Source organism: Cyprinus carpio, chromosome B23, assembly GCF_018340385.1.
Source record: "Cyprinus carpio isolate SPL01 chromosome B23, ASM1834038v1, whole genome shotgun sequence".
In the NCBI taxonomy this organism is placed as follows: Eukaryota; Metazoa; Chordata; class Actinopteri; order Cypriniformes; family Cyprinidae; genus Cyprinus; species Cyprinus carpio.
In genome coordinates, this window is record NC_056619.1 from 25,727,414 (window position 1) to 25,754,627 (window position 27,214).

The 27,214-nt window shown below is 35.5% G+C and overlaps 1 protein-coding gene across 1 annotated transcript; it reads left to right on the forward strand.

Annotated features, from left to right (window-relative positions):
* The first annotated feature begins 1,716 nt into the window (after positions 1-1,716).
* znhit6 (zinc finger HIT-type containing 6) lies at positions 1,717-27,214 on the forward strand. The gene is made up of 12 exons (XM_042750549.1): positions 1,717-1,724; positions 2,352-2,588; positions 2,673-2,695; positions 2,835-2,871; positions 3,879-3,985; positions 4,053-4,141; positions 4,223-4,326; positions 14,590-14,655; positions 16,150-16,230; positions 21,063-21,143; positions 24,476-24,600; positions 26,655-27,214. The coding sequence occupies exons 1-12, from the start codon at positions 1,717-1,719 to the stop codon at positions 27,212-27,214; spliced, it is 1,518 nt and encodes a 505-aa protein (XP_042606483.1).

Consider the following 27,214-nt stretch of genomic DNA (forward strand, 5'->3'; position numbering starts at 1 on the left):
CATGTCAGCTGCTGGTGTTGGTCCACTGTGTTTTATCAAGGGCAGGGTCAATGCAGCTAGCTATCATGAGATTTTGGAGCACTTCATGCTTCCATCTGCTGAAAAGCTTTATGGAGATGAAGATGTCGTTTTTCAGCATGACAGGCACCTGCTCACAGTGCCAAAACCACTGGTAAATGGTTTACTGACCATGGTATTACTGTGCTCAATTGGCCTGCCAACTCTCCTGACCTGAACCCCATAGAGAATCTGTGGGATATTGTGAAGAGAAAGTTGAGAGACGCAAGACCCAACACTCTGGATGAGCTTAAGGCCGCTATCGAAGCATCCTGGGCCTCCATAACACTCTCAGCAGTGCCACAGGCTGATTGCCTCCATGCCACGCCGCATTGAAGCAGTCATTTCTGCAAAAGGATTCCCCGACCAAGTATTGAGTGCATAACTGAACATAATTATTTAAAGGTTGACTTTTTTTGTATTAAAAAACACTTTTCTTTTATTGGTCGGATGAAATATGCTAATTTTTTGAGATAGGAATTTGGGTTTTCATGAGCTGTATGCCAAAATCATCAGTATTAAAACAATAAAAGACCTGAAATATTTCAGTTGGGTGTGCAATGAATCTAAAATATATGAAAGTTAAATTTTTATCATTACATTATGGAAAATAATGAACTTTTTCACAATATGCTAATTTTTTGAGAAGGACCTGTATGTGTGTGTGTGTGTGTGTGTGTGTATGTGTGTGTATACTATATATATATATATATACATACTATATATATATATATATATATATATATATATATATATATTAGTGCTGTCAAATGATTAATATCTCAATTAGTCGCATCCAAAACAAAAGTTTTTGTTTGCATAATATTTGTGTGTACTGTGTATTATATATATATATATATATTATATATATATATATATATATATATATATATATATATATATATATATATATATATATATACATATTTACCACACATACAGTATATATTTTGAAATTATTTACGTATATACATTACGTATAAAAACATTTTTATATATATATATATTTACAAATATATATATATATATATGCACATGTGTGTATTTATATATACATAATAAATATACACAGCACACACAAATATGCAAACAAAAACTTTTATTTTGGATAGATTTAAATGTGTGTGTGTGTGTGTGTGTGTGTGTGTGTATGTGTATGAGAAACACCTTGCTATGTTTACTGCTTTGGGCTAACAGACTTGTAACACCACTTAAATATTGCTGCTCTTTTGTTAGTTTTGATTGCTTCTATTGTCCTCATTTGTAAGTCGCTTTGGATAAAAAGCATCTACTAAAGGACTAAATGTAAATGTAATATATTTAAGGACAGGCTTTAAGATGGTTTATATCCTACCTGTCCGACCGTTATTAATTTGTTTATTTAAACAGGGAATCATTTCAGTTAATGCCAGTAATGTATGGAGTGCCACAAGGATCTGTCCTGGGTCCTCTGCTATTTTCAATATACACGGTTTGTCTGTTCCTCCGCTTTTGGCGTCTTCAGCCATGTCTACGTGACACTGTCAGTACTGGCCTAGCTTGATATGATATTAACTGAAACAAGCGAAAAAAAGCATGATGTTTACAAATATAACATCCTCTTTCCATTCCGAAGATAACCGCTTTCCATGTTAAAACATCCAACACAAATCTACGAACATGGTGAGGTAACCGGTTTAACGTTACTGCTAACTAGTGAAAACAGTCCTTTAATATGAAATGCAGCTCAAATAATGTTAGATGGAAACATTGTGCATTATGATTGAGTTTGTAACTTAATTCACTAGTTTTCACTGGTCAGTGTAAAAAAAAGGGCGAATGGGAAAAGCAGATGAACACAAAACAGCAAGGATTTGATTTTGACATTGGTGTCAAAATCAAGTCCCTGCTGTTTTGTGACACCCCAACATATTCATAATTAATAAAGACGGCTTTTTATATTAGCATTAAAGCTGGGTGTCTTTATTACGCGGTGTATAATTTTATTTTAAAGTTAAAAATAAATTGGACCAGTGATGATTCTAACAGAAAACTCGCTTGGGACCCAAACACAACCTACACAATCATCTGACTGACAAATAAACCACACATTTCAGTTTTTTATTTGTGGATATTTCAGCTGACAGTTTTGCACATTTAGTTTAACGACATAAAGTTAAAGAGGGTAAACTGTATCATTCAACTGAGCTGTGCTAGTACGTTTTAAACACTTCGGCTACCCGTTCTTACTCCACACGTGTATTAAATGTGCATTCTTGTGTTGTTGAAATTCGCCGGTCGGACTTTTCTTTCAGTTCTGCCCAAGCTTCTCCTTGCACTCCGACTGCAGAAAACTGTCGTAAAGAGAGCGCAGAAGACGGCAGACACGTGTGGAGCGCAGCACACGTGGTCGGTGTTTTGGTCAGAGAGTATCGAATGAGTGCGTGTAAGAACTCTTGTGTTGATGTGGTGAATATGTTACCTGTTATGGACATCAACGATAAAGCAGATGATGATCGGAGAGGAGTCAAGCGCAAGATGGCTTTGTCCAGGTCAGTAACTGTAGTCTAAACAGGGTAAAGTCAGAGTGATTGTGTAGATCTGTTTACATCTGTGTCGCACTTCTACTAACTCAGTCCCGTCGTGTACATTCGCTTGTGTAACGTTTTGTATTAAGATGGTAAATTTGTTTTGATTTTGTAGTAATGCCTGCTTCGTTTGTTTAATTTTAATTTATGTTAAATTGTATATTTCATTATTTATTAATCTTTGTTATGTTTTTGATATTAATTATTCAGATTTGAGGTTTGTGAGATTAATGAAACACACCTGCAGGTAACACACACACACCTGGATGTAACTTTACTCAGGTTTATTGTACACTATTAATGACGATCGGTTTGATGATGTTGTGAAGTCATGCATCACTGTAGTCAGTGTTAATGCTGTGATCAGACCTCTGTTTATAATTCATCTATTATTTAAAGGGGTAGTTCACCCAAAAAATGAAAATTCTGTTGTTAATTACTCACCCTCATGTCGTTCCAAACCTGTAAGACCTTCGTTCATCTTCGGAACACAAATAAAGATATTTTTAATGAAATCCGTGAGCTTTCTGACCCTCTGTTGACAGCAACACAACTGAAATGTTCCCAGAAGAATTGTTAAATTTAGTTTTCTTTGCGCACAAAAAGTATTCTCATAGCTTTGCAAAATTAAAAGTTGAGCCAATGATGTCACATGACTATTTTTACCAACGTCCTTTCTGCGTTTCTGGGTCTGGGAACATTTCAGTTGTGTTGCTGTCTATGAAGGGTCAGAGAGCTCTCGGATTTCATCAAAAATATCTAAATTTGTGTTCTGAACGAGTTTTACGAGTTTGGAACGAGATGAGGGTGAGTAATTAACAACAGAATTAAAATTTTTGGGTGAACTATCCCTTTAATATTTTAACATCAAATGATATTTTGTTATATTGCTATATTATTAAAATAATGCAATTATATTATAAAAAAATACAGTGAACACACATATATTATAAATGCATTATTTTTCATATAAAAGTAATTTAATATCATTACTATATATTATTTGATGTCTAATTATATTTTGATAAATATTAATAATAAATATATAAGTACTATAAATTTGATATTATTAATTTTATAATAACAAAATAATATTAGTACCATCTTTTATTAAATATTCAAGCAGTTTATTGATGGTATTTACTCAGTGTTAGTACTATGATCAAACCTATGAGTTTTGATCAAATTAATAACAGTGAGACTTCCTCCAAGTGTGTATTTAGTGTTGTTTGTTAATTGTTTGGTTTGCTGTAGTTTGGCGTGCGTCAAGCAGCACAAGACGGTGTCGGGATGCTGTGGTGTTCGGGACAAGACGGCGTTTGTCCCTCTGGCTGAATTTGATGAACTCGACCTGCTCAACGGTGAGTGTCTGCTCCGTCTTCACAGAAACAGCTGACTGGATGAGATCACTGAGGTGCTGTGGTGTAGATTACAGGTTTCTGGAGGACACGGCCCGACTGTCCCAGCAGTCCAACAGAGACGCCGTCCTGCTCCGCAGCCAGCGGCACCCGAAGGAGGTGAGGCCTGCCAATATCTGTTCCTGATGCAGAAGTCAGAACCAGGTGCAAACATGAGCTCTGTTTCTTCCTGTCTTCTAAGGCATGTGGATGGTCAGAAAAGCCAGAGCAGTCAAAGTCACCCTGAAGTTTCTGCCCAAAGTGTTCAGCAAACACCGGGAGAACAGCACCATCTTCAGAAGAGCGTAAGTCTCTGGGTTTATCAATATTTCTCTTTAGGCTTCATTGAGTTGACAGGGAAGAGTCCCAATATCTGCACCACATTCTTATAATGACAAATATATCTCAAAATCAAGAAAATCTTGCGTGTTGTTTTTTTTTTTTTTTTTCAGATAATTTCTAAGCAGCTCATAAGAAACTTCCTAGATACAAGTTCTCTTAAGAACATATTTTATTTCTTAAGTAGATAATAAGAAAATTACATTAATTTGAAATTAAAAATGTCATATTTTATACATAATTTAATATAGCCTGAATGCACTGTAAGTCGCTTTGGATAAAAGCATCTGCTAAATGCATTAAAGTGTATTATTTGAATAATAGTAATTTAATATATACATTACTATCTATTATATAACGCCTGATTATTAAAGTTTGGTGTGTGCATCGTCATGCAGCATTTGTTCTTTTAAGAACGTCTTTTTTTTTTTTAATTTAAAAAAATTTATAATAATAATAATTTAGTTTAAAATGATGTTTTAATATCTGTGTAATATCTGTGTATTCGTTTGTAATGCTATTAACATTGAATATTATTAATATAACAGCATGAAGTCACTATCTGTTATTTAATATCTGATTATTAACGTGTGTGCGTCATCATGTAGTCATCTTATTTTCTTAAGAAGAAATTGTAATAATTATTTTAATAATTAAACATATTCATATTTTAATAATAATTTATTATTTGGGAATTTTATACTATTTTACAGAAGACTTGCTTATCAGTTTAACCAAACGCATCTTATCGTATTAATCATAATAAGCCATAATAATCATAAGAACGCGCACTATTTTCATTGTGACTGTCTTGATGAGAAATGTTTTTGGGAATGCAAAATATTCTTAATTCTTAAATTAGAAAACAAGAATAAAATAGTTTGTTAATTTAATTTTATTTATTGGTCTATCTGTCTGTCTGTTTATGTTTACTATTTTTATTTAATGATAAACAGTTTTGTTCTTCAGAATGTCTCATGCATTGTGCATTTATGTCAAACACGTGCTGTTTTCCTCCCAGGCGTCTGCAGTTCTTCTGTGAGCCACATGGTGGCGCTCTTGCTAAGTGCAGTCAGGACAGTGATGTTGATGGCTTGTTGAGGGTTTTCGTCTCAGCTGATGATGATTAATGACCTGTGCTTCGGTCCGGCTGACCCACCCTGACCGTTTCTGCTTCTGCTCAGTGGGATTCTGTTATTTAATTTGTGTTTTGAGTGTGACGGCAGAGAGCTGGCAGAACAGTCTGTCAGTCTGCAGGATCCTGGACCGGTCATAATTACTCTCTGTTCTCTTTTAATAAGCGTAATTAATGTCATTGAAGAGGAGAAGGCGGTTAATTGAGCTCACCTCGCTTCATGACATCACCGCATTCCATATATGGAGGCAGAGCGGGCGCTGGTGATTGGCTGGCGGCGTTGCGGGGGTGCTTGTGATTGGCTGTAGTGAGCGAGGGGATTAGTAGTTGGCTGAATGCTTGTGATTGGACGAGTGAGTGCCAGGAGCACTGTGATTGGCTGTAGTCAGCATGTGTAGTAATATGTTTATAAAACCTAAAAAAAAAAAAAACATTAATTTGTGGGCAAATTAGAAGTATGCTATTGAAATGATGTTTGAAGTCATCTCTATTTATATAGTGGTTTTAACAATACAGATTGTGTCAAAGCAGCTTTACAGTATTAAATAGGAAAATAGTGTCAATAATGCAAAATGTTCAGTTCGTCATTCAGTGATGTCATCATCCAGCTTAGTTCAGTTCAATTAGTAGAAGTGGCATTTGCATTAAAATTACATTTTTACCATGAACTGGTGCTGCAACATAGGCTTTTTGGTTTAGTTTAATTATTTGTTGTTTGCTTGATTTATTACTGTTCCTGATCGGGTTAAATATTAACAACAAATAATCAGTGATTAATGAATCATCAACAACGCTTGCACACACAGCCTGTATTATAATCATTTGTAACTTTTAGTCGTTTTGGGACAAGTGGCAAGACTTTTTGATCTGGCGATCTGATTGGCTGTCAGCTTCCTGGAGTAAAGTACTATTTATTTATTTATTTATTTATTTTTAATTGGTCGTCGTACAAGGTTCACAAAGCAAGAACTACTGAGCAAGAACTAAGAGCAAAGTTTAGCATTTAAGTGGCATCGAGTGTTTTATTTCTCTGAAGTTTGGGATTTTCTGTAACAGAACTAGCAACAGATCTGTTCTTCTGAACTGTGACGTAATTTATCAATAAAGAAAAAGGGCGGGGTCTCGGTTCCATCCGTTGGTTGCTGATTGGATGGCGGCAGATCTGAATGCAAGCTTGCAGTCGATTATAGGAAAGCAAACAAAGTGATTGACGTCTGAAATACGGCATCATAGATTACTCTTATCAGTTCACTAGAAGGTCAAGTTTTGATATTCTTGAAGCCGTGATATTTTAATAAAAACTAGCGAGGTCAGATTTATAAAATAAATAAAATGAATAAACGCCTGTATAGTCGCAATAAGGTCAACAACATTCATTTCAAAGAGAAGTAAGGCTTAGTTTCCTATTTTGTGTCAGATTTATTTTTTTCCTATTTCTATTTTTTTTTATACAGTAATCTATATCAGATGAACTTGCCCTTAACACTTCATCAGAACAGAGATTGTTGCTTTACTTGTCAGTCATATGTTCTTTTATTAGTGGGCATGTCTTGACCAAAATAAGCTGCAATGTGGATCAGAACTTCTTTAACTGAAAGCATATGTCAAGCCCTATATCAGATGTTTATGTACAGTATGTGATGATCCGTATCTAATTACATTAGATACATTAGATACAGATGACTTTAAACTGGATCTCATTCATGCACTGACAGAAGCAGGACAGATGCGGGAGAGAAATCGGTTTCAGAATGTACCAAGTACACAATATCAGAAGCAGATGTTCAGTGACTGCACATGGTTAGCGACACGCTGCGCTCGGGACAAATCCGTCCGCGACAGATGTGCTCGCGGCGGGCGTGATGCAGACGATAAAGCCGAGGATGTCTCTCTCTCTCTTTGTGTTTCATGAAAACGAGCGTTCAGATTCCATGACACACACATATGACCGATAGCAGCACGGCGCTTTTCTTGCGTTTGGCTCAAAGTTCACAGCCTCAGTTGTGTTCCGGGACGCTCCTTGTTGGCGTGCCGTTTACTGCTGGAACGTGTTCTAGATGAAGTTTTACTGCCACCGAATGAGTCTAAATCACTGTAAAGATGTTGCGTGCGCTTCCTCTGGAGGATCGCTGTCAGCTCCTTAACAAGCCACATTGCAGAATTCGCAAATTCTTTAGGAAATGATGAACAGCGTTCGTTTTGGCATCTCGTGGAACGCGGGTGGAACAGGGTGTCCTGTGCTGGGACGACGCCCGTGTGCTTGCAGGGTTTACACTGGGGACACCCAGGATTTTTCCTGTCTGTGCCGTTGTTGGCTAATTTTTTCGTCCGCAGCTGCCGATGTGTTTTGCCGTCACCATGTACGGTTATAACATCTGGCTTTTCTCTTTCACACCGTCGTTCTGTCAGATCGCAGTCATTTAGTTTTCTCTCTGTACTGGCACCATTAGCCACGTTCGGGATGCCGGTGTTGGGTCGCTACACAGACTTCACCGTGCAAAATCGGCCTGAGGTGAAGGCCAACGAGGTGTTTGAGTGCATACGTGCCGTTACCTTAATTCATTACTGAACGGGACACGTTGTTCGGTGACTGAGCGCCAGGACACGCCTGTAGACATTCGTTAATGCGATATATCGCGGTAATGAATATGCACGGTATTGTTATCGTGGGCACTTCTAAATACCGTGAATAATTACAGGTGCGTCTCAATAAATTAGAATGTCGTGGAAAAGTTCAGTAATTCAACTCAAATTGTGAAACTCGTGTATTAAATAAATTCAGTGCACACAGACTGAAGTAGTTTAAGTCTTCGGTTCTTTTAATTGTGATGATTTTGGCTCACATTTAACAAAAACCTACGCGGTGTTTCATGGGGGCCATAAGATTCAATAAAAAACCATCAAAAATGCTGGCCAATTTTTTTTCAAAAACGCTGGCAGGGAAAGAGTTAAATTTGCATAGTAGGTGCCCTTTAAGAAATTTAACAGCTGTGGGTTCAACATTTTTATTTTCTTTCTTGGGTTAGTTATGTCAGCTTCCAAACGGTCAAAACATCATAAAGTGCATAAACTTGTGAATTATGTTTATGAGTACATCAAGCTTTTCCATTCAGATTTTGCTTGACTTCGCAAACATTACTAATAGGCAGCTGTTTTAACTGTGCTGTTATAATGCATCTAATGCTTTAACCTGCTATTCAACCTGTTGCTGTTCTCAGATGTCGACTGCATCTACTGTATCTGTGTGCTGCAAATAAATGCCATCGGTAAACCGCATATTTAGTCTAAGACCTGGCGCCTGTTTCTGTTCATAATGTTTTCCTGTGAGTGACACAGTAAAAGTCCTGATGATACTCACCCGCAGCTCTGGGGTGCCTGTTACTCAACAACCATCTTTTTGAAATTACTCTCCTATAAGGCCATCTGATTGAGCCTAAACTCTGCTGTTTGTTGGTTTTCAGAGTCTGTTCATTGTTTGCATTGATTAACCTTTTTTGTTCTGCATTGAGCGAAACTCAATGCAAGCCTTGTGTGTTTCCGTGCCAGTTCAGATCAACACAAGCCGTTTAATGCAAGACTTAAATGTGCCACAAACTCTCCAGACTGGGCTTAAACAAAGTCAGTTTGATAACTCTGTTCCTCAAGTATTTTTACAGTACCCAGTGTCCTTTGGCTTCTGCAACATTGACAGCTTGAGAAAAGATCTGGATTTGATCGATCAGTTGGAGCTGTAGCTGAGGGCTAACCAGGTGTTGTGAAAGCGCTTTATGATTTTTCCTCGCCCAGGGCCTACAGCAGGTGAATAAGACCTGAGCTCATCACTGAAGAATCCTCATCACCTTCTGTATTCCAGCATCACTATGAACAACAAAACCTGTGCGGATGCTGATGGGAAAGCTCACGTTTTGTTTTATATTTTGTGTGAAATAGATGAAATGGTTCAAAACTAGGCATCAAAAAAGAACTTAATTCAAACGGAAAACAAGTTAATTTTTCTGGCAGATTTATTTGTTTTTTTCTCTCATTTGAATTAATTATAAACGCTTAATTTTGAACAATTTGTCAAAACGGTTTCTTAGGTTGTTGGTGGTGGTTTCCGGGGCGTTACTATGTAGTTGCTAAGGTGTTGATTGATTGTTGATGTGTTACTGTGTGGTTGCTAGAGTGTTCTGGGTGGTTGCTTGGATGTTACCAGAGCTGCTGAGTTGCGAAATGCTTTGATCTCGCCTCCTTGCGGTCACGTGGTTCATAGAACTCAATGGGTCCAAACAACTCTGCGCTGTATGAATGGGTTTAAGTAGGATAGATAGCAGTTTCACTATATCTTCAGCAGTTGTGAGTAATTATTAGCACATAATGTGCATTGACTGTGTATTGATGATAACTACTCTGAGTATGCTTTACAATTAGGTTGGGTACCGTTCACAGTTTAACCGATATGATATCGGTATCGGTACCTAAAACTTGGTGCCAGTACCCAACGGTTTCTTTTTTCTCTGTACTTTACTCTCTGTGTAATAACAAAAACATTTATTTTAGTGAAAAAATAAGTCCAAAACTCTCAGTTTCAACATTTTGAACAATAGGGCTTGTGTTTTTAAAATTTCATAAATTTTACTTCGTAAAATACCACTACTGGCCAGATTTCCGAGAGGTCAGAAAAATGCAGTAATTTCTTCCATTTACCAGAGTTTCCTTGAAGCACTGAAATGAATGGACTTCAATGCTGGAACTATTGGCTGCTCCATGACACGCTTTACTTCTGCATTCCTCAGTTCCTGTGGAAACCTATAGGAGTGTCACATCTCTGTTTCTCAACGGCTCTGGATGTTACTAAGCAGTTGCTTTGTTGGGGTGGTTGTCTCTAGTTGCTAAGTTCTGATTGATTGATAACATGTTGCTTTGTGATTGCAGGATTGTTCTGTATGAGTGCAAACCTAAATATGTACTTTTGGGTCTTCATTCAATGTTTAACTTTTGTTTTGAAGCACATTTCTAAAAACTCAAATAGAAAGAATATAAAACATTTAACAGCAGTGGGTTCAACAATTTTGAGTTTGTTTCTTGGAATATGCCAACTTCTCATGAGTCTCTGTCCCAAATGGTCATAACACGTCATAAAGTGCATAAACTTTAACATTTAACAGCAGTGGTTATTCCATTCAGATTTTAATTAGTGATGCTTGACTTAGCAAATATTAATAATAAGCAACCGTGTTGTTTCTTCTCTCTCAGATAAGTATGTTCACAAGGGTTTTAACAAATTTTAATACCTTTAAAGCATTAAGCCCTGTTCCCACCAAGAACAATAATTATAGAGATAACAATATTAGCGTCTACACCAGCGGACGATATCATTGGTTTATTCTAAGCGTACGCTCGTCTGCCGCTTTAAAATCTCGAGCTCGTTACAGCAGGATTGATTCTGATTGGCTGTCAATGTTTGTATGTTGGAAAAAATAATTCTAAAAGTGATTCCAACGATATCTTTTCTCTGTGTCTTTATCGTTATAGCTGTGGTGTGGACTCTGCTATTCTGTAATATTGAGAACAATTTTTAGAACTATATCTTTATCGTTATCTTTATAGTTAGCGTCCTTGGTGTGAATGGGCCTTTAACCAGCTAGATTTCTTCACAGATTACATATTTTGTTTATGTATTATGTCCGTTGGTGGCTGTTTGATTTCATTTAAATCGCAAACTTAATTTTAATCATTTTCTCAGCAGACAAGAATTATATATTATGATATTTTGGATCCTAATGTATCTTGATTTAAGAGTGCCTAGTCATTTCTACTAGAAAGCAAGGCAAAAATGTTGAGGAAGAAAATCCCTTTTTCCATTAGAGCAAAAAAAAAAAAGTTTCCATTGGAGGCGTAACAATGCTTTCGCACCTGGTATCCCAGGCTTTTTCCGCCACGCCTCCACCTTGAGCTCCAGCGGGCCACCAAGCCCGAGCAAACCCATAAATTCCTTTGCCTGGAGGCAGCGTCTTTACACCTGTGCACCGACCAAACCTCCACCCCGACCTGCTGCCCACCTCAGGCTGGAAACTCAGTCCAAACTCTCCTCCCAATAGCTTCCATATCTGATCTCACTTCAGAAGAATGCGTTTCGGAGGAGCTGATAAAATGTTCTGGTTGTGTAACCATGCCATCTGGTTTGGTGTGCACGCTCAAGTCCTGGCGGAGGCTCTTTCTGGGATTGGCACGCGGGGTTGGATGGAAGCAGATGAGCTGGCAGATGATATGTGATTCTTCTCATCTTAGTCATGTGATTCGTGACATATGTAACAAATAAGTCTGCGCAGAGTGTTTTATTCCACCTTTGCAGCATTTTGACTCATGCAAAGTTAAACGAGAGGCATGTCATGTGAAGAGCTCATCAAACAAACAGTCACGGTGTTAAAATCTGCCGGATGAGCTGCGATTCAGTGCAACAGTCGGATTCCAGAAGTAAAATTCTATGTTTTCCCCATGTTTATTCAAAATTTTCAATGACTTATAAAAAGACTTACCATAAGCTCTTAGGCTGTTAATCGATATAGATGTAATTCATTTTAAAAAAATAGTTTAATTGTGGATAAAGAACTGCACTACTCCTGATCCTGCAGAAAAAAATAAAATACAAATGTATATATGTGTATCTATACGTGTGTGTATAATATTATCTATCCATCCATCCATCCATCTCTTGTCTGTCTATCATCCATCCATCCATCCATCCATCCATCTCTTGTCTGTCTATCATCCATCCATCCATCCATCTCTTGTCCGTCCGTCCATCCATCCAAACAACCAACCAACCAATCCATCCATCCATCCATCCATCCTTCTATCCTTCTATCATCCATCCATCCATCCATCCATCCATCTATCCATCCATCCATCCGTCTCTTGTCTGTCTATCATCCATCCATCCATCCATCCATCTCTTGTCTGTCTATCATCCATCCATCCATCCATCCATCTCTTGTCTGTCTATCATCCATCCATCCATCCATCTCTTGTCTGTCTATCATCCATCCATCCATCCATCCATCCATCTCTTGTCTGTCTATCATTCATCCATCCATCTATCTCTTGTCTGTCTATCATCCATCCATCCATCCATCTCTTGTCTGTCTATCATCCATCCATCCATCCGTCTATCATCCATCCATCCATCCATCTATCATCCATCCATCCATCCGTCTATCATCCAACCATCCATCCATCCATCCATCCATCCATCCATCCATCCATCTGTCTATCATCCATCCATCCATCCATCTGTCTACCATCCATCCATCCATCCATCCATCCATCTCTTGTCTGTCTATCATTCATCCATCCATCCATCTTTCATCTGTCTATCATTCATCCATCCATCCATCTCTTGTCTGTCTATCATCCATCCATCCATCCATCCATCTGTCTATCATCCATCCATCCATCCATCTGTCTACCATCCATCCATCCATCCGTCTATCATCCATCCATCCATCCGTCTATCATCCATCCACCATCCATCCATCCATCCATCCATCTGCCTATCATCCATCCATCCACCCATCCATCTCTTGTCCGTCTATCATCCATCCATCCATCCATCTACCATGCGTCTATCATCCATCCATCCATCCATCCATCTACCATCCATCAATCATCCATCCATCCATCCATCCATCCATCCATCCATCTCTTGTCTGTCTATCATCCATCCATCCATCCGTCTGTCTATCATCCATCCATCCATCCATCCATCCGTCTATCCTCCATCCATCCATCCATCCATCCATCCATCCGTCTGTCCGTCTATCATCCATCAATCCATCCATCTCTTGTCTGTCTATCATCCATCCATCCATCCATCTCTTGTCTGTCCGTCCGTCCGTCCATCCATCCATCCATCCATCCAAACAAACAAACAAACAGTTTCTAAAATGAAATATTTAAATGTTATTTTATATTATGTTGACTTAAAATATATCTAAAATATATATATAATATATTATATATATATATATATATATATATATATATATATATAAAAATTGTGCAATAAACTTAAAATATATTGTATCTTTACTATAACCAACATAGTTTTATATTTTTTCCCATTCATTTTATTTCAGTTACATCATATGCGGTGCTGGACAGGATTGCAGCTCATCCCCTTATTATATATTTTCATCAAATCAAAATGTGTAATATTGTGATTGTTCATAGAGCCGGTTGGTTCAGTTCATGTCTTTAATCTCTTTGATGTTCGATTTATTTTAAATTTCAACATTGTGAAATTTTAAATAGAGAAAAAACTAGTTAACTGTGAACACAATCATTTGTATTCTATTAGTGTGACAAGTTGCATTGAATATTGATCGATTGTTGCAGTTGGCATCATTGCTCATTTGCATAAAATCAGAGTTGCGAAGCAGATCTCGTGGCTTATTGCTTCACCCTGACTTGTATGAACTGCAGTGAGTCTTCAGCAGATGCAGCTTGTATTTCTTCTGTTCATCCTCATATTGAAGCTGACAGAGCCAAGCTTGACTCAATCGAACGCTGATGCGTGTTGCATTAAGAGCATAAAACTCTTAGTAGCAGCTGTGGAAGCGGTCAGCGCGGTTTCATGTTCTTTGGATCTCGTAAAGAAAGCCTTCAATTTTTTTGTTGTCTGTGCTCCAGATCCGCGGCTCAGCTCCAGGCTTTCGGCCAGCTGAATTGTCGTCATCATAACTGTGATGCCCAGCATTGATTTGCTCCCTCCAAACACACACCTTCTCGATTACATTAGCAACACTGGCCCATGGACGCGCCAACATGTTGTTCCAGTAAATAGCGGCGCTTCATGCCAGACAGGCCTGTGCTTCTGTCCACCATTAACTGTCGTACATCAGAGTTTCCTTACTGGAAAAACACATTTGCTGTTGGCTGTCAAACTAAACTTCTAGGAACAGAACAACAGGCTTTCTGTTAGAACCTGTAGTCATCCATGAGTGCAGTGCATCTCATCGATCTGATTATTGCTCTGATGCGAGACAGTCACATATAGTGCGGTATGATGGGGTTCTGGGAAGCGTAACTCAAGTTTCTGGTTTTGTTCCTGCAGGGAAAGACGATTCTACTGGCACCTGAAGATCCATTTTCCTCAGAGCGACGCGGTTTATTCAGAGAGGTATAAAAGCCCTTCTCTTCTCTAGTGTTTTGGTGTTTTAAAAGTATTTATTTGGCGCTTTGAGGATTCTGTGATTTCTGTGATGCAGAAAACGCGGACGGAATCACAGAAACTAGTCATAATAGTTTAATGCAGATTGGCAGTTAATTGATTGCTAAAATTTAATTTAATCATTAAAACGAAACCCTGAAAAATAAAAATGGGAAACATGGAATTTGGGAAAAAGTTAAATGGATTTCATATGACTCTAAAAAATTATTTTGTTACTTTTATTTGATAAATTTCAATTAATTAGGCAAGCTTTTTGGTTAAAAATGTAATTGTTAACTTTTATTAATTTAATTGATTAGCCATGCATTTTGATTATTCAGTTTTAATCAAAACCATTAAAATGGAATTTAGAGAAATTAAAATGGAAACCATGAAATTTGGGAAAAAATAAAACAGGATTTGGGAGAAAATAAAATTTCTGTTGCACTTTTAATGGGAAACATTCAATTTGAGAAAAAATTAAATGTTTTTAAGTTTTAAAAAGTTTAGTTGTTAAAGTTTTATGAATTCAATTGATTATACATGCTTTTTAATTATTAAAAAGTAGTAAACCAATAAAGCGGAATTAAATTAAAATGGAAAGCATAGAATTTGTAAAAAAAAAAAAAAAAGTTTTGTTAAACATTTAATTAATACATTTTAATTAATAATTTCTAATTATTTTAGTAATCAATTAATTTATAATTCAACCAATTAATTAATTCAACCATTAAAATGAAATAAAACTGGTATTTTGGAAAAAATAAAACAAATAATGTGACGAAAAACCAATAGTTCATCAAAAATGGAAAATCCTTAAGGATTTACTCTCAAAAACCATCACAATGACCTTTATATCATTCCAAATCCATGAAATCCCAGATGTTTTGAAGAACATTTCAGAGTAACCAAGATCTCTAAAAAAACAGCTCAAACTCTTAATCAATGAGTAGTTCATTTAATAAATGGCAGGCAGAATGGAAAAATTGTCAAAATGACAAATGCTTTGAAATAAATCATGTGGTGGGAGAAATGTGAAATCCAGACATGACTAAGCTGTGTACAGAAGGTTTACTGTAAGCCGTATTACACTGACTCATGGGCATTTATTGATAATGCATATTGTTTCTGGTCTGCCGATCATGAGACAGTCATTTTTAACTTCGATGAACCCAAATGGACCCAAAAGATTTGAATTATATAAAATATATTAGAAAAATCTATATAAAATCTGCTGTGTGGTAGCCTGTGAAGCTGATATGGCAATACATTTAAATACAACCAACAACGACAAAAAGTGCTTTGAACTATTGAATGAAAAAGCATTGCATGATGTTTCTATAAAATGATGTTTTTCACTATTAAGGGTGGATAAATATTGACATAATTAAAATGTAAGAGTGCGCTTCTTATTTTAACGGTCTGTTTAGTTTGTTTTCAGAATGTGGTTGTCTCTTTCCTCAGGTGTCCTGATAACCGGCAGCTCGGTCAGATTCTCAACGACTACATTCATCCTTCAGAGTCAGATCCAGTCAAACGGCAGAAGTATGTCTCATCTCCTCAAACATCCACGTTTCATCAGTGCCTCGTGTTATCTTGTGTTTGTTATGAGCCCCACAGGTTTTCATGGGTGCGGTTGCCAGATTTCAAGAGTTTCAATCTCCTGTATGCGTTTTCTTTTACTTGATCTTCCCAAACCTGGTGACCACGAGCACATTTTACTACAAAAAAACAAACTTCTCATATGCTGGATTTTAGCGATCTCAGTTGAGCTATTCTGCTCAAGAAAGTGTCTAATAGCCATTTTCAACATTTTCTGCAACTAAATCTACAGACAAATCTAAATGTAAACTCTAATCTTTTGCCGTCTCATGTTTGTTATCCGCTATTTGTGACCAAAGTATTATCACAGCGACCAAACACTCGTTATGTTCAGCGACGTGTTGTTTATGTTTAGAGGCCTGCATCACGGAGCGCGCTCTTGAAGGGTTGCCATGTCCACTTATTATAAGCGTCACGTATTAAAACACAGATTCATCTGCCAAAAATTGGTATCGGTCAATAAAAGCATCAACCATTAGTGGATTGTTTAAAAACAGTATTAGTTACTATAAAAACACTAGAAGGAGCTTATTTACTATTTAATATATGTGTTTGAATAAATCTGTCATCAAAACTAGGTTTTATGCACAAATATGCAATTGGGTTTTATACAGTTGTTTTCATTTTTAGTGTGATTATTATATCTGAAAATATGTAGGTTTGAATATAATAGTGCTGTTGTTAATTTTAACCTCTAATGTACCAAATGAGAGTGCTGTCTGTATACAATTTCTACAAATGCGGTTGCCACTACCGGAATTATTCTGAAGTTAATTCGGTTGTACAGTGCAGTTCGGTAATGACTGAATTGTATGCATACAATACACAAGAGCTGAATTTAGCTGCAGCGCATACAGGGCCTTGTTCACCTGTTGAACTTGCCATCGAAACATGACTGCAGAAAACTGCACACGTGTCAGCGATGAAGAACAGTGAATTAACGATGAGCTGAGTTCTGATCGTTGCGTTTTCTTGATCGTCTGCTTCTCATTTCGGATGTTTAATGTGATCTTGATGGCTTTTTACGGCTGAAATGTGGCGTAAGTGCAGCATTGTCAGTCAGTGAGATTGTGTCTGGCACCTTTTGGTGGTTTATTGATGTCAGACTCACAGGGAAAACTGGGACAGAATCATTTTTTAACTTTTCCACAAAATGCAGTAATGACTTGACAATTAACATGATGAAGTGGAGCATTTTCTCGCTATTGTTTCTTCATGGAACCGTTTTAGGACCGTTTGGATCAGCGTGTCATTATCATGGCTTGAGAATCAACAATGTAGAAATGTAGCTGTGGTTTGGAGTTAGAAATAAACTCTTTACAGTGTGATAAAAGGCCACAAAATCAACACTAGAATAGAGTTGGGCGTCTTTTGCTCTTAAATCCAGGCGTCTTTCAGGGAGGGTTTGATAATTGTGTAAATTATTGTGAAAACCAGTGATGACGTTCAACAGCTAAAGACTTTTACCCCCGGAGATCAGTGCTGATTCATATTATTCCATAACAGAAACTCATTAAGCATGTACAGACGAGTCGATTAAAGAGGTGGAATATTATCTTTAAAGGAATAGCTCACCTGGAAATTAACATTTGCTTACACAGGCCGTCCAAGATGTGGATGAGTTTGTTTCTTCATCAGATTTGGAGAAATGTAGCATTGCATCAGTGTCTCAGCAATGGATGTGAATGGGTGCCGTCAGAATGAGAGTCCAAACAGCTGATAAAAACATCACAGTAATCCACAAGTAATCCACAGCACTCCAGTCCATCAGTTAACATCTGGAGAAGACAAAAGATGAAACAAATCCAGCATTAAGACACTTTTAACTAAAACACAAGTCTATAATAACACTTCCTCCAGTGAAAAAGTGTTCTGGTCTGAATCAGGAGAGAGATCTGCACAGATCAAGCAGCGTTTAAACAGCTCTAAACAAATATGTGTCTGGATTTTGATGTGAGAGACAACAGCAGATGCACTTTTTCACTGGAGGAAGTGTTATTATGGATTAGGAACTCTAGATTTTAGTTAAAAACATCTTAATGATGGAGTTGGTTTATAAAAACGTAGCTTTAAAGAAAACCAACAGAATTATGGAGGAAAAAAAAAAAAACATTTCATAGGACACTTTTATTGTTAAATTTGTATAAGTATTAAGTTGTTACATTTTTAGGAATTCAGTTGATTATATTTAATTAAACTATTAAAATGCAATCCAGGAAAATGAAAATGGAAAACATGGAATTTGGGTGAAATGTCATTTCAATACTTTTTTGTGAAATTGTATTAATTTCATGATTTTAATTTGTTAGACATGCTTTTTGATTGCTAAAATTGAATCCAAAAAAATGTAAACGGAAAAACAGACTTTAAGAGAAATTAAGACCCTAAAAATGTAATTTTTGTTAAACCTTGAATAAACTGGTGTTTAACTGAAGAAGTTTCATCTTAAGTATCAATTAGTTAAAGTTGCTTTTTGAGTACTAAAAGTATATCCAAAAAAAAAAAAATTGATTCCAGAAAAATTAAAACAGAAAATATTTAATTTTGGGGGAAAAATATAATTGGTTTTGTAGTACAACAGAATACAACTGTAATTTACTGTAATACAACTTATTAATTTTAATATTTAATTCACATGCAGACACAATGTGTATTTGTCAGCATTTTAGACATTACATACTTCTCAAGACATTAACTGATGGACTGGAGTGCTGTGGATTATTGTGATGTTTTTATCAGCTGTTTGAACTCTCATTCTGACGGCACCCATTCACATCCATTGGTGAGCAATGGCATTTCTCCAAATCTGATTAAGAAACAAACTTATTTTGGATGACCTGAGGGTGAGGACACTGTCAGCAAACAAACAGATCTCTGCCGATCTTACAACCCTCTTAATTGTAGCTTAATTTTTTTTGATTGTGTTTAGAAAAAACAAATCCACTGAACTCCTCCTAAACGCTGTCAGATGTTCTCGTCTCCTGACAGACAGCGGGGGATTCGAATGAATCAGCATCACGTCCAAACCTTTGTTACGCAACATCGAGAGCGGCGACTGGATTGTTTATAGTTCAGGAATCATCTGTCAGAACATGTTCCATGCTAACATCTAAATGCCTTTGTGCTTTGGAGAAAATCTGAACCGGTGAGGGCTGTCAGCTTCGGCTCTGTGTGTTTCAGATGAACGATGGCTTTTATCAAGATAACCATCGGCTTCAGGAACACAATGGAACCGCGTCACGGCGGGTTGAGACGTCGGACACTGGATAGATGAGAATGGCGGTCAGGAGTTTGGACACATGCACTTACTCTGACCAGTTCACTTATGTTAGAGTAACTCTGAAATCACACTAATGGAGTTCATTTTAACATGGAGTTTGGATGAATAAATCAAAAGTAGGGCTCTAACTTAACCAAACTGTGATTTGGAGTAGTGTCTGTAACCATTTCAGCATTTCATTTGATAAAATCACTGCATCTTCACTGCAATCCGCCAAAATAGTTCAATATGACCTAAAGAAATTCCGACTAAATTAATATTGTACAGTAGAATGTACTTTACAAAATAAAAATAATACTAAATTGTTAAAACTTTTATTTTAATACTTTATTTTTTGTATTATAAATTTCTGCTTGATTTCTTTCAATGCATTGTTTATTTACTAATTTTATGATTAATTTGTTAATCATTTATTTATTAATTTGGTTCCCAAATTTGTACAGTTAACAGTTTTATTAATTTACTTTACACACACACACACACACACACATATATACATATTAACAGTTATATATATATATATATAATTATTATTATTACTATTATTATTAGTATTATTAATATATGTTCATTATTTCTATAATAAAAATAAATAAACATTTTTAAGGAATAATCACAGTTGTTCTTCACTATTTTTATTTTAATAGTAAACATCTGTTGTGCAGCACTTTGTTTGCCAAAAAAATAAAATAGTTAAAAATCAATTATTAAAAATAGTTTTAATAAATTTGTGTTTAATCATAAATCCAGAAACACAGAGTTTCTGAAAAAAAAATAAAAATAATTACAAATTGTAATATACTATTAAATTGTTAAAGTTCATTTGATTAGAAATGCTTTTTATAATGTTAGAATTTTTGGGAATTTAATTTAAACCATTTAAATGGAATCCAGAAAAAGCATAGAATTTTGGAAAATTAACATGGAATCTGGGAAATAATAAAACTGAATGTTGTAGGACTCTAAAGATGTTGTTTTTATTGTATAGTTTTTATGATTTTAATTGGTTATACATTCTTTTTTATTAATAAAATTAAATCCACAAAAAAAAAAACACATACACACAAACACTGGAAACAGCAACATTTTTGTACAAAAAAATAAAATGGGTTTCATAGGGCCCTACAGCTTAATCATTTTAATAATTCTTTTATATATATGTGTCCAAACTTGACTGAGATATATATGTATATACATTGTGTGTGTGTGTGTGTGTGTGTGTGTGTGTGTGTGAGTGAGTGTATTCACTGTTCAAGTCAGCATGAGTTCAAAACTGACACTGTTTGACTTTCTTAATGTGCATTCCTGTATCCAGACAGATTCAGTCACGTTATGTAAGTAAAGCGTGTTGTGAATGCTGTTTAAAGGCGTTTTTCGTGTGTGTCACCAGGAGCTTATCGACACACACCCTCCTGCCGAGTGAGGACACAGACATGTGAATGTACAGTGTTTTTTCATCTGGAGAAGGCTGAATTCATCTGTGTTCTGTTCTCAGGTTAAAGATCTACGTCCACAGTCCTCCAGAGGACATCAGAGTCTTTCTGAAGTCAGAGCAAACACAGCCCGACTCTCTCAGGTAATAATGTATACTAGGAAATAAACACACAACAAACACGACAGCAGTGAGAAAGCAGCAGCTCAGAAAGCATCTGATCTAGAGATGTGGATGTTTGCAGCAGCTCTGCTGTCGGGATACAGTACTTACATCACGTCACATTTGTGCATACAGCGCTTTATACAGTAGATGCTTTCAAGCAAGCGGCTGCACAGTACTGAGGATGAAAAATCAGTGTCGCTTTCTGTTAGAATTACAGCTTGATTTTCTGTTCCTGCTCCATATGAATATGAATCGCTCAGTAGTTTAACAGTTTACAAAATCTGAATTATCGCCTAAAGCCTACTGATTAATCTATGAAATAATCAATTATTAATCAATGATTAGCTGATTAATCATTCTAAAAATAGTTAGATTAATTGATTATCAGAATAATTGCCCTAATACTTTATAACTCTTCTGTCTGTCTCTCTCTTAGATTGATTGATTGTTTTTTATTATTATTAATATTCTTTATTTATCATGTACTTTATCATGTTATCATTATTATTCATTAACAAACGTTTTTGTATTATATATTATAATTATTTAATGATTTGTTTAATGATTATTTAGTATTTGTTAGTGTGGTTCCCTATTTATACATTAAATAGATTATTTATTTATTCATTCATTTTATTTTATGCAATTTTTTATTTCTTTATCTCTTTTTTGTTTACTTATTGATTTGTTAGATAATAATCATTTATTATTTATTAGCTTGGTTCCCAAAATGATGTATTAGTTTTATTAATTTATTATTTGTATTCGTAAATTAATGTTCATTCATTTATTATTTTAATATGTTTATTTATTTTAATGTATTTTGTTTATTAATCAATCTATCAGTTTAGTTAATAGTAATTTAATATTTATTTTTCCCCCAAATTCATATATTGATTTATTTATTAATTGAATTTATGAATTTATTTTATATATTACTTATATAATTTATTTTATTTTATTAATGAATAAATGTCTATGTATTTTTGTTTATTAATTAATTCATAAATTTTGTTAATAATCATAAACAAAACAACAATTAACATCATTGATTATAACCATAAATATTTATATATATTTATATATTTATGCGCATCATTTTAAAACATTTTCCAAAGCATGTTGATCAGTGTATGAGCAGATGATTGTTTTATGACATGCCTCTCATGTGAAAACGGTTTGTTTTGTTTAGCGTCTCAGTCCTTCACCACAAACATCTCTTTACTGGAAGCTCAGAGAACTCACAAAAGCGTCTTTCATCGCTCACGGTTAATATTTACTCAGCAAATAGACTGTTTCCATCTTGAACTAACAGTTTAGTACAGCATGTATTAATCTAGGTCACCGTTCATTTATAAATGCAGTACTCTTCAGTGTTCGTTTGAAATTACCATGAGCCTTGATTAATCAATGCAGCAGATACTGACATAAAATGATCTAAATATGAGTCTGTGCTCTATATCTGCAGTAATGTGTCTCAGTGAGATGAGATGTAAATGATCCAAACATATAATGCAGTGATTGAGAGATGAAAAAATAAAGGCTCCTCAGAAGATGTGAGATGTTCTGGAGGCTTGTGAAGATCATTCCTCCGCTGAGGAACAGTGTGAAAGTAAAGCTTCTGGAAACAAACGCTCCTCAAAAGATCCTGATGATCAGATTTGAGACTCTAAAACATGATTGATGGAGAATCAAGTAAAGCTGAGCTGCTTCAGTCCAGTAAGAGTTCATCTGGAGATATTACTGCAGTTATTCTGACCTTTACTTGATCAAAATCACTCAAGATCTGACACCAGAAGCAGCAGCTGAAGCTGATTACACTGAAAGAGCTCTGACCGGATAAAACACTCTCAACTATCACTCAGAGACAGAAGACACGAGGAGATTGTGTGAGAAACAGGTTTTACAGTGAAGTTTTGATCATGTTGATCATTTAGAGCCTTAGAGGTTCAGACTTTATAGGGTTAAAATGTTGTTCTACATAAGAATGTTACATTTTGTAACTGCTACATTTTTTTAAATCTAAATATTCATTCAGCATTAGATGAATTAAATAATATATTGTTCATTATAATATTTTGCAGAGGAAATTTAATTTTTTTTTCATAATTTTGAGGAATATTTTTCGTGGCATATTTACCCCATGCATATCTTAAGCTAAATACTGAGTAATTACTTTTTTCACAATAAATACTTTACTTTTTTTTTTTTTTTTTTAAATAATTGCTAAAAGTTGTTTATTTTATGTCAGATTTATATTATTGACTCTAATTATTATACATTTTCTATTTTAACAAAAGGAACATTTTTTTATTTTACATGGAAATTAAGCATATTTACCCCATGCATGTTTTAAGATAAATACTCAGAAACTGTAGTAATGCTAAATGTATTTATTTATTGCATTATGTATTAAACTAATGCATTATTAATTATAAATTATAAAACATTTTGTGAAATATTTTTTTAAGGGTTTACATGACAAATAAGCATATTTACCCCATGCATGTTTTAAGCGAATTACTGAGAATCATTTTCATGACAGTTAAGCACATTCTTCTTTAACTTTTAGACTTCACTGAAATAAAGTAGTGATTAACAGCCTTGGAAATGAATGCTTTCTAGACTTTCAGGGCCAGCAGTATCTGTGTAATTCAGTCTCTGAATCTCAGTCTGAACTTTGAGCTTCGTCGGTGGTTTTCAGCACAGAAACGGCCGTTTGTTTGTTGTTTTGTGTGGATTTGCCGAAGCCTCGCTCGCGCGTCCCAGTGAGGTTTGGCTCGGTCCGGCTTGTTTTCGCTTGCGTGGGTTTGGCTCTTTGGTTTGGCCTGAAACGACGCTGCAGTCTGAGGATCTGTTGACGCAGGTGTCTGGGCCTTCATCAGCAGCGCTGTGTGTTTGGGACGGATCCCGAAGCTCTCAGAACGTAAACAAGCGTGAGCTGTGGGCCGCTGGGACATGCCTGATTTACGGCGCTCTGCAGGCCTCGGGGATTCGCTGATGTCATGCGAGAGAAAGCTAAAGGGCATGCAGGAGCTGTTACTGATTCGGCTGAACGAGTCTCCAGCTGTGCCTCCAGTTGCTTTTTATGAAGCCAAAACATGAGCGCTTCCTCTCGCACCTCCAGCCGTGACGTCATGGGGATGTTCAACACGGATGGAATATAATCACAGTGAATCAGTTCAAATGAATCGGTTCTTGATTCAGAACTTCGATTCAGTGGCATCGGTCATATATTGAAGTGCTGTGTGCACATGTAATATACTGATTTTTATTTGAAAATATTTTTAAATGTCATTTATTTCTGCCAGGTATCTGGAGCTGGATCTGAAGAAGACTCTGCAGGAAAACCTGATGCATAAGACCATCGTGGAATACCCAGAAGTCTTTGTGTTTCTGAAGGAGCACAGTCAGGAGTACCTCACTCGCAGAGCAGGTACAGAACACACACACACACACACACACACACACACACACACACTGATACTGAACACAAACACACTGCTAGTTGACCTGCCGCAGATTTTATCCTAAAATGCAGAAGCAAAGGAAAATGTTTGTTTGTTTGAAATTCAGATTGATAGTTAATTTTTAGTTAGTTTTTATTGACTATTAGCAATGATAAATGAAATAATCTAAGGAACAAAGTGTTTTTGTTTGTTTTTAAATAATACGGAGGAATAATTTTTATTTTACTTGTTTTAAATACTAAATACTTTACTAAAAAAAATTGTAGTCAAACACTGTTATTAAGCATATTTACCCACATTCTCTTTTTTACTTTTTTAATAAGTTAAATATTTCAGCAATTGATAAATTTATTCATTCATTCATTCATTGTTAAATGTATTAAAAGTAATAAGTGTCCCTGGAGCACAAAAGCAGTCATAAGTAGCACAGGGGTATATTTGTAGCAATGGCCAACAATACATTGTGTGGGTCAAAATGATACATTTTTCTTTAATGCCAAAAATTAATTAGTATATTAAGTAAAGAACATATTTTATGAAGATATTTTGTAAATTTTCTACCGTTAATATATGAATCTAATTTTTGATTAATAATATGCATTGCTAAGAACTTCAACTTTAAAGGTAATTTTCTCAATATTTAGATTTTTTCTTTGCACCCTCAGATTCCAGATTTTCAAATAGTTGTATCTCAGACAAATATTATCATATTCTAACATCTCATTTATTCAGCTTTCAGATTATGTTTAAATCTCAATTTTGCAAAAATGGACCCTTATGACTGGTTTTGTGCTCCAGGGTCACAAATAACATTTATTATAAATTATTAATTATTCTTATTTCACTTAATTAAACTGCTGAAATTGTAGTCATTGCTGTAATATTTACTTATCATTAAATTGGGCAGTGTGTTGAATTGTCATAAAACTTATGTCATAATGCAAAATAAATAAGTGGTCTAAAATGCACGGTCCATGTTCTGTAAAAATGTTCTTGTCATGCTGAGTGAGTTATGTAAGGCATTGGTAGCAGGTCCCTCTGATAGAGACTCTCACGCAGCGCTGATAACCTCAGCTCATGTGTTTATCATGTTAACGAGTTACCTGCTCCTAAAGATGTTTATGGAGAAAGCAGAGGCACTTCCTCCACACACACACACACACACACACACACACTTCTGTTGGTTGCGTAACCCTGCTCAGCGAGAGAAAACGGTTGATCAGAGCCGAGCAGCGGGACTCTAACCTCGCTCGAGTACACCAGCGCTTTCACTAGAGTCTGTGTTCTTAGATAACAGTGTGTTTACTTAACCTATGCTCTAATTACATTCGGTTATAACATCTGAAGTGAATTCTGCATCAGCTGTTATCTCTCTACTGCTGTAAATCCAACATTTCCTCATGATACCATCTGAATATACAGTGTGTGTGTGTGTTAAATATATTAAAATATTTGTGTTTTCCATCAAAATTAGTTAAATCCTTTTTTTTAACAGCTTTGCTCTGGAATAAAAGCAGTCCCTTGTTAGATGTATTATTTATTTTAATTACATTTATTTATTTATTTATTTTACTCATTTTTATTTATTCTACTGATATGTTTTTATGTAGTTATTTATATTGTTATTTTTATATTTATTTAATTATTAATTTAGTTCTAAAATATAAAATCTTAAATATAAAAAAATCTTTTTTTTTTTTTTTTTATTATAAATTTTGTTTTTTTTATTGATTTATTTGTACCTTTTTTTACACTTTTTTTATTTTAATCAAATTTTTTTCTGTATTTATTTGATTTTTTTCTTATCTATTATTCATCCCAATCAAAAACTATTTATATATTTAAGTCATTTTTTATTATTTTAACCAAACTTAGTTAATCTTATCTTTTCTTTTTTTACTTTTTACACTCAACATTTTTTTTTACTTTTTTGCTTTTCTCTGAACTTTCCACAGACCGCCTCGCACAGTTAGATTAATCACCTTTAATAATTTTTGCATGCATTTTGCTCTCCTTCTAGAGCGTCCCCGTGCTGTCCAAAGCATTGCATCAGCGAGAACGTCATGTTCCCCGGCTGAACCACGGTCAGAAGCTCTTGTGCATGTGGCCAAGAAGCCAAAAGTCTCAGAAGACAAAGAGCTGGAGGAAGGAGAGATCCGAAGTGATGAAGAGGATGATGGTGTCAGTAATGACACTGAGAAAAAGAGACCTGTAATGCATGATGATGAGGATGATGAGGATGATGACAGTGATGAAGAGCTTCAGGGAAACCAGAATCTAGAAGTGGAGACTCATAACAGTGTTCAGGACACTCAGGTGGATGATGGGAACCAAAACGAAGAGGTTTCAGTGAGCCTCACCAGCAAAACTGAAGAAATGATGACGGTTTCTCAAGGTCCTGAAGAAGCTGACAGCACTCAGACTTTCACTGATGATGGGAGAAGACTGTGTGAAGACGAGAAGTTTGATATTTCCTCTCATGAATGTCAGAAAAACATCGACTCCAGCGCTGGACTTCCAGAAGATGATTTTCGAGAAGAGAAAAATTGCGATTCTCTGCAAACTATGACCACAGACTGA

Excerpts from the sequence above, each read along its gene's own strand:
- znhit6 (XM_042750549.1), top strand. Across the intron at positions 3,986-4,052 it reads TGAACTCGACCTGCTCAACG|ATTACAGGTTTCTGGAGGAC; the intron begins GTGAGTGTCTGC and ends GCTGTGGTGTAG. Across the intron at positions 16,231-21,062 it reads GATCCAGTCAAACGGCAGAA|GTTAAAGATCTACGTCCACA; the intron begins GTATGTCTCATC and ends TTCTGTTCTCAG.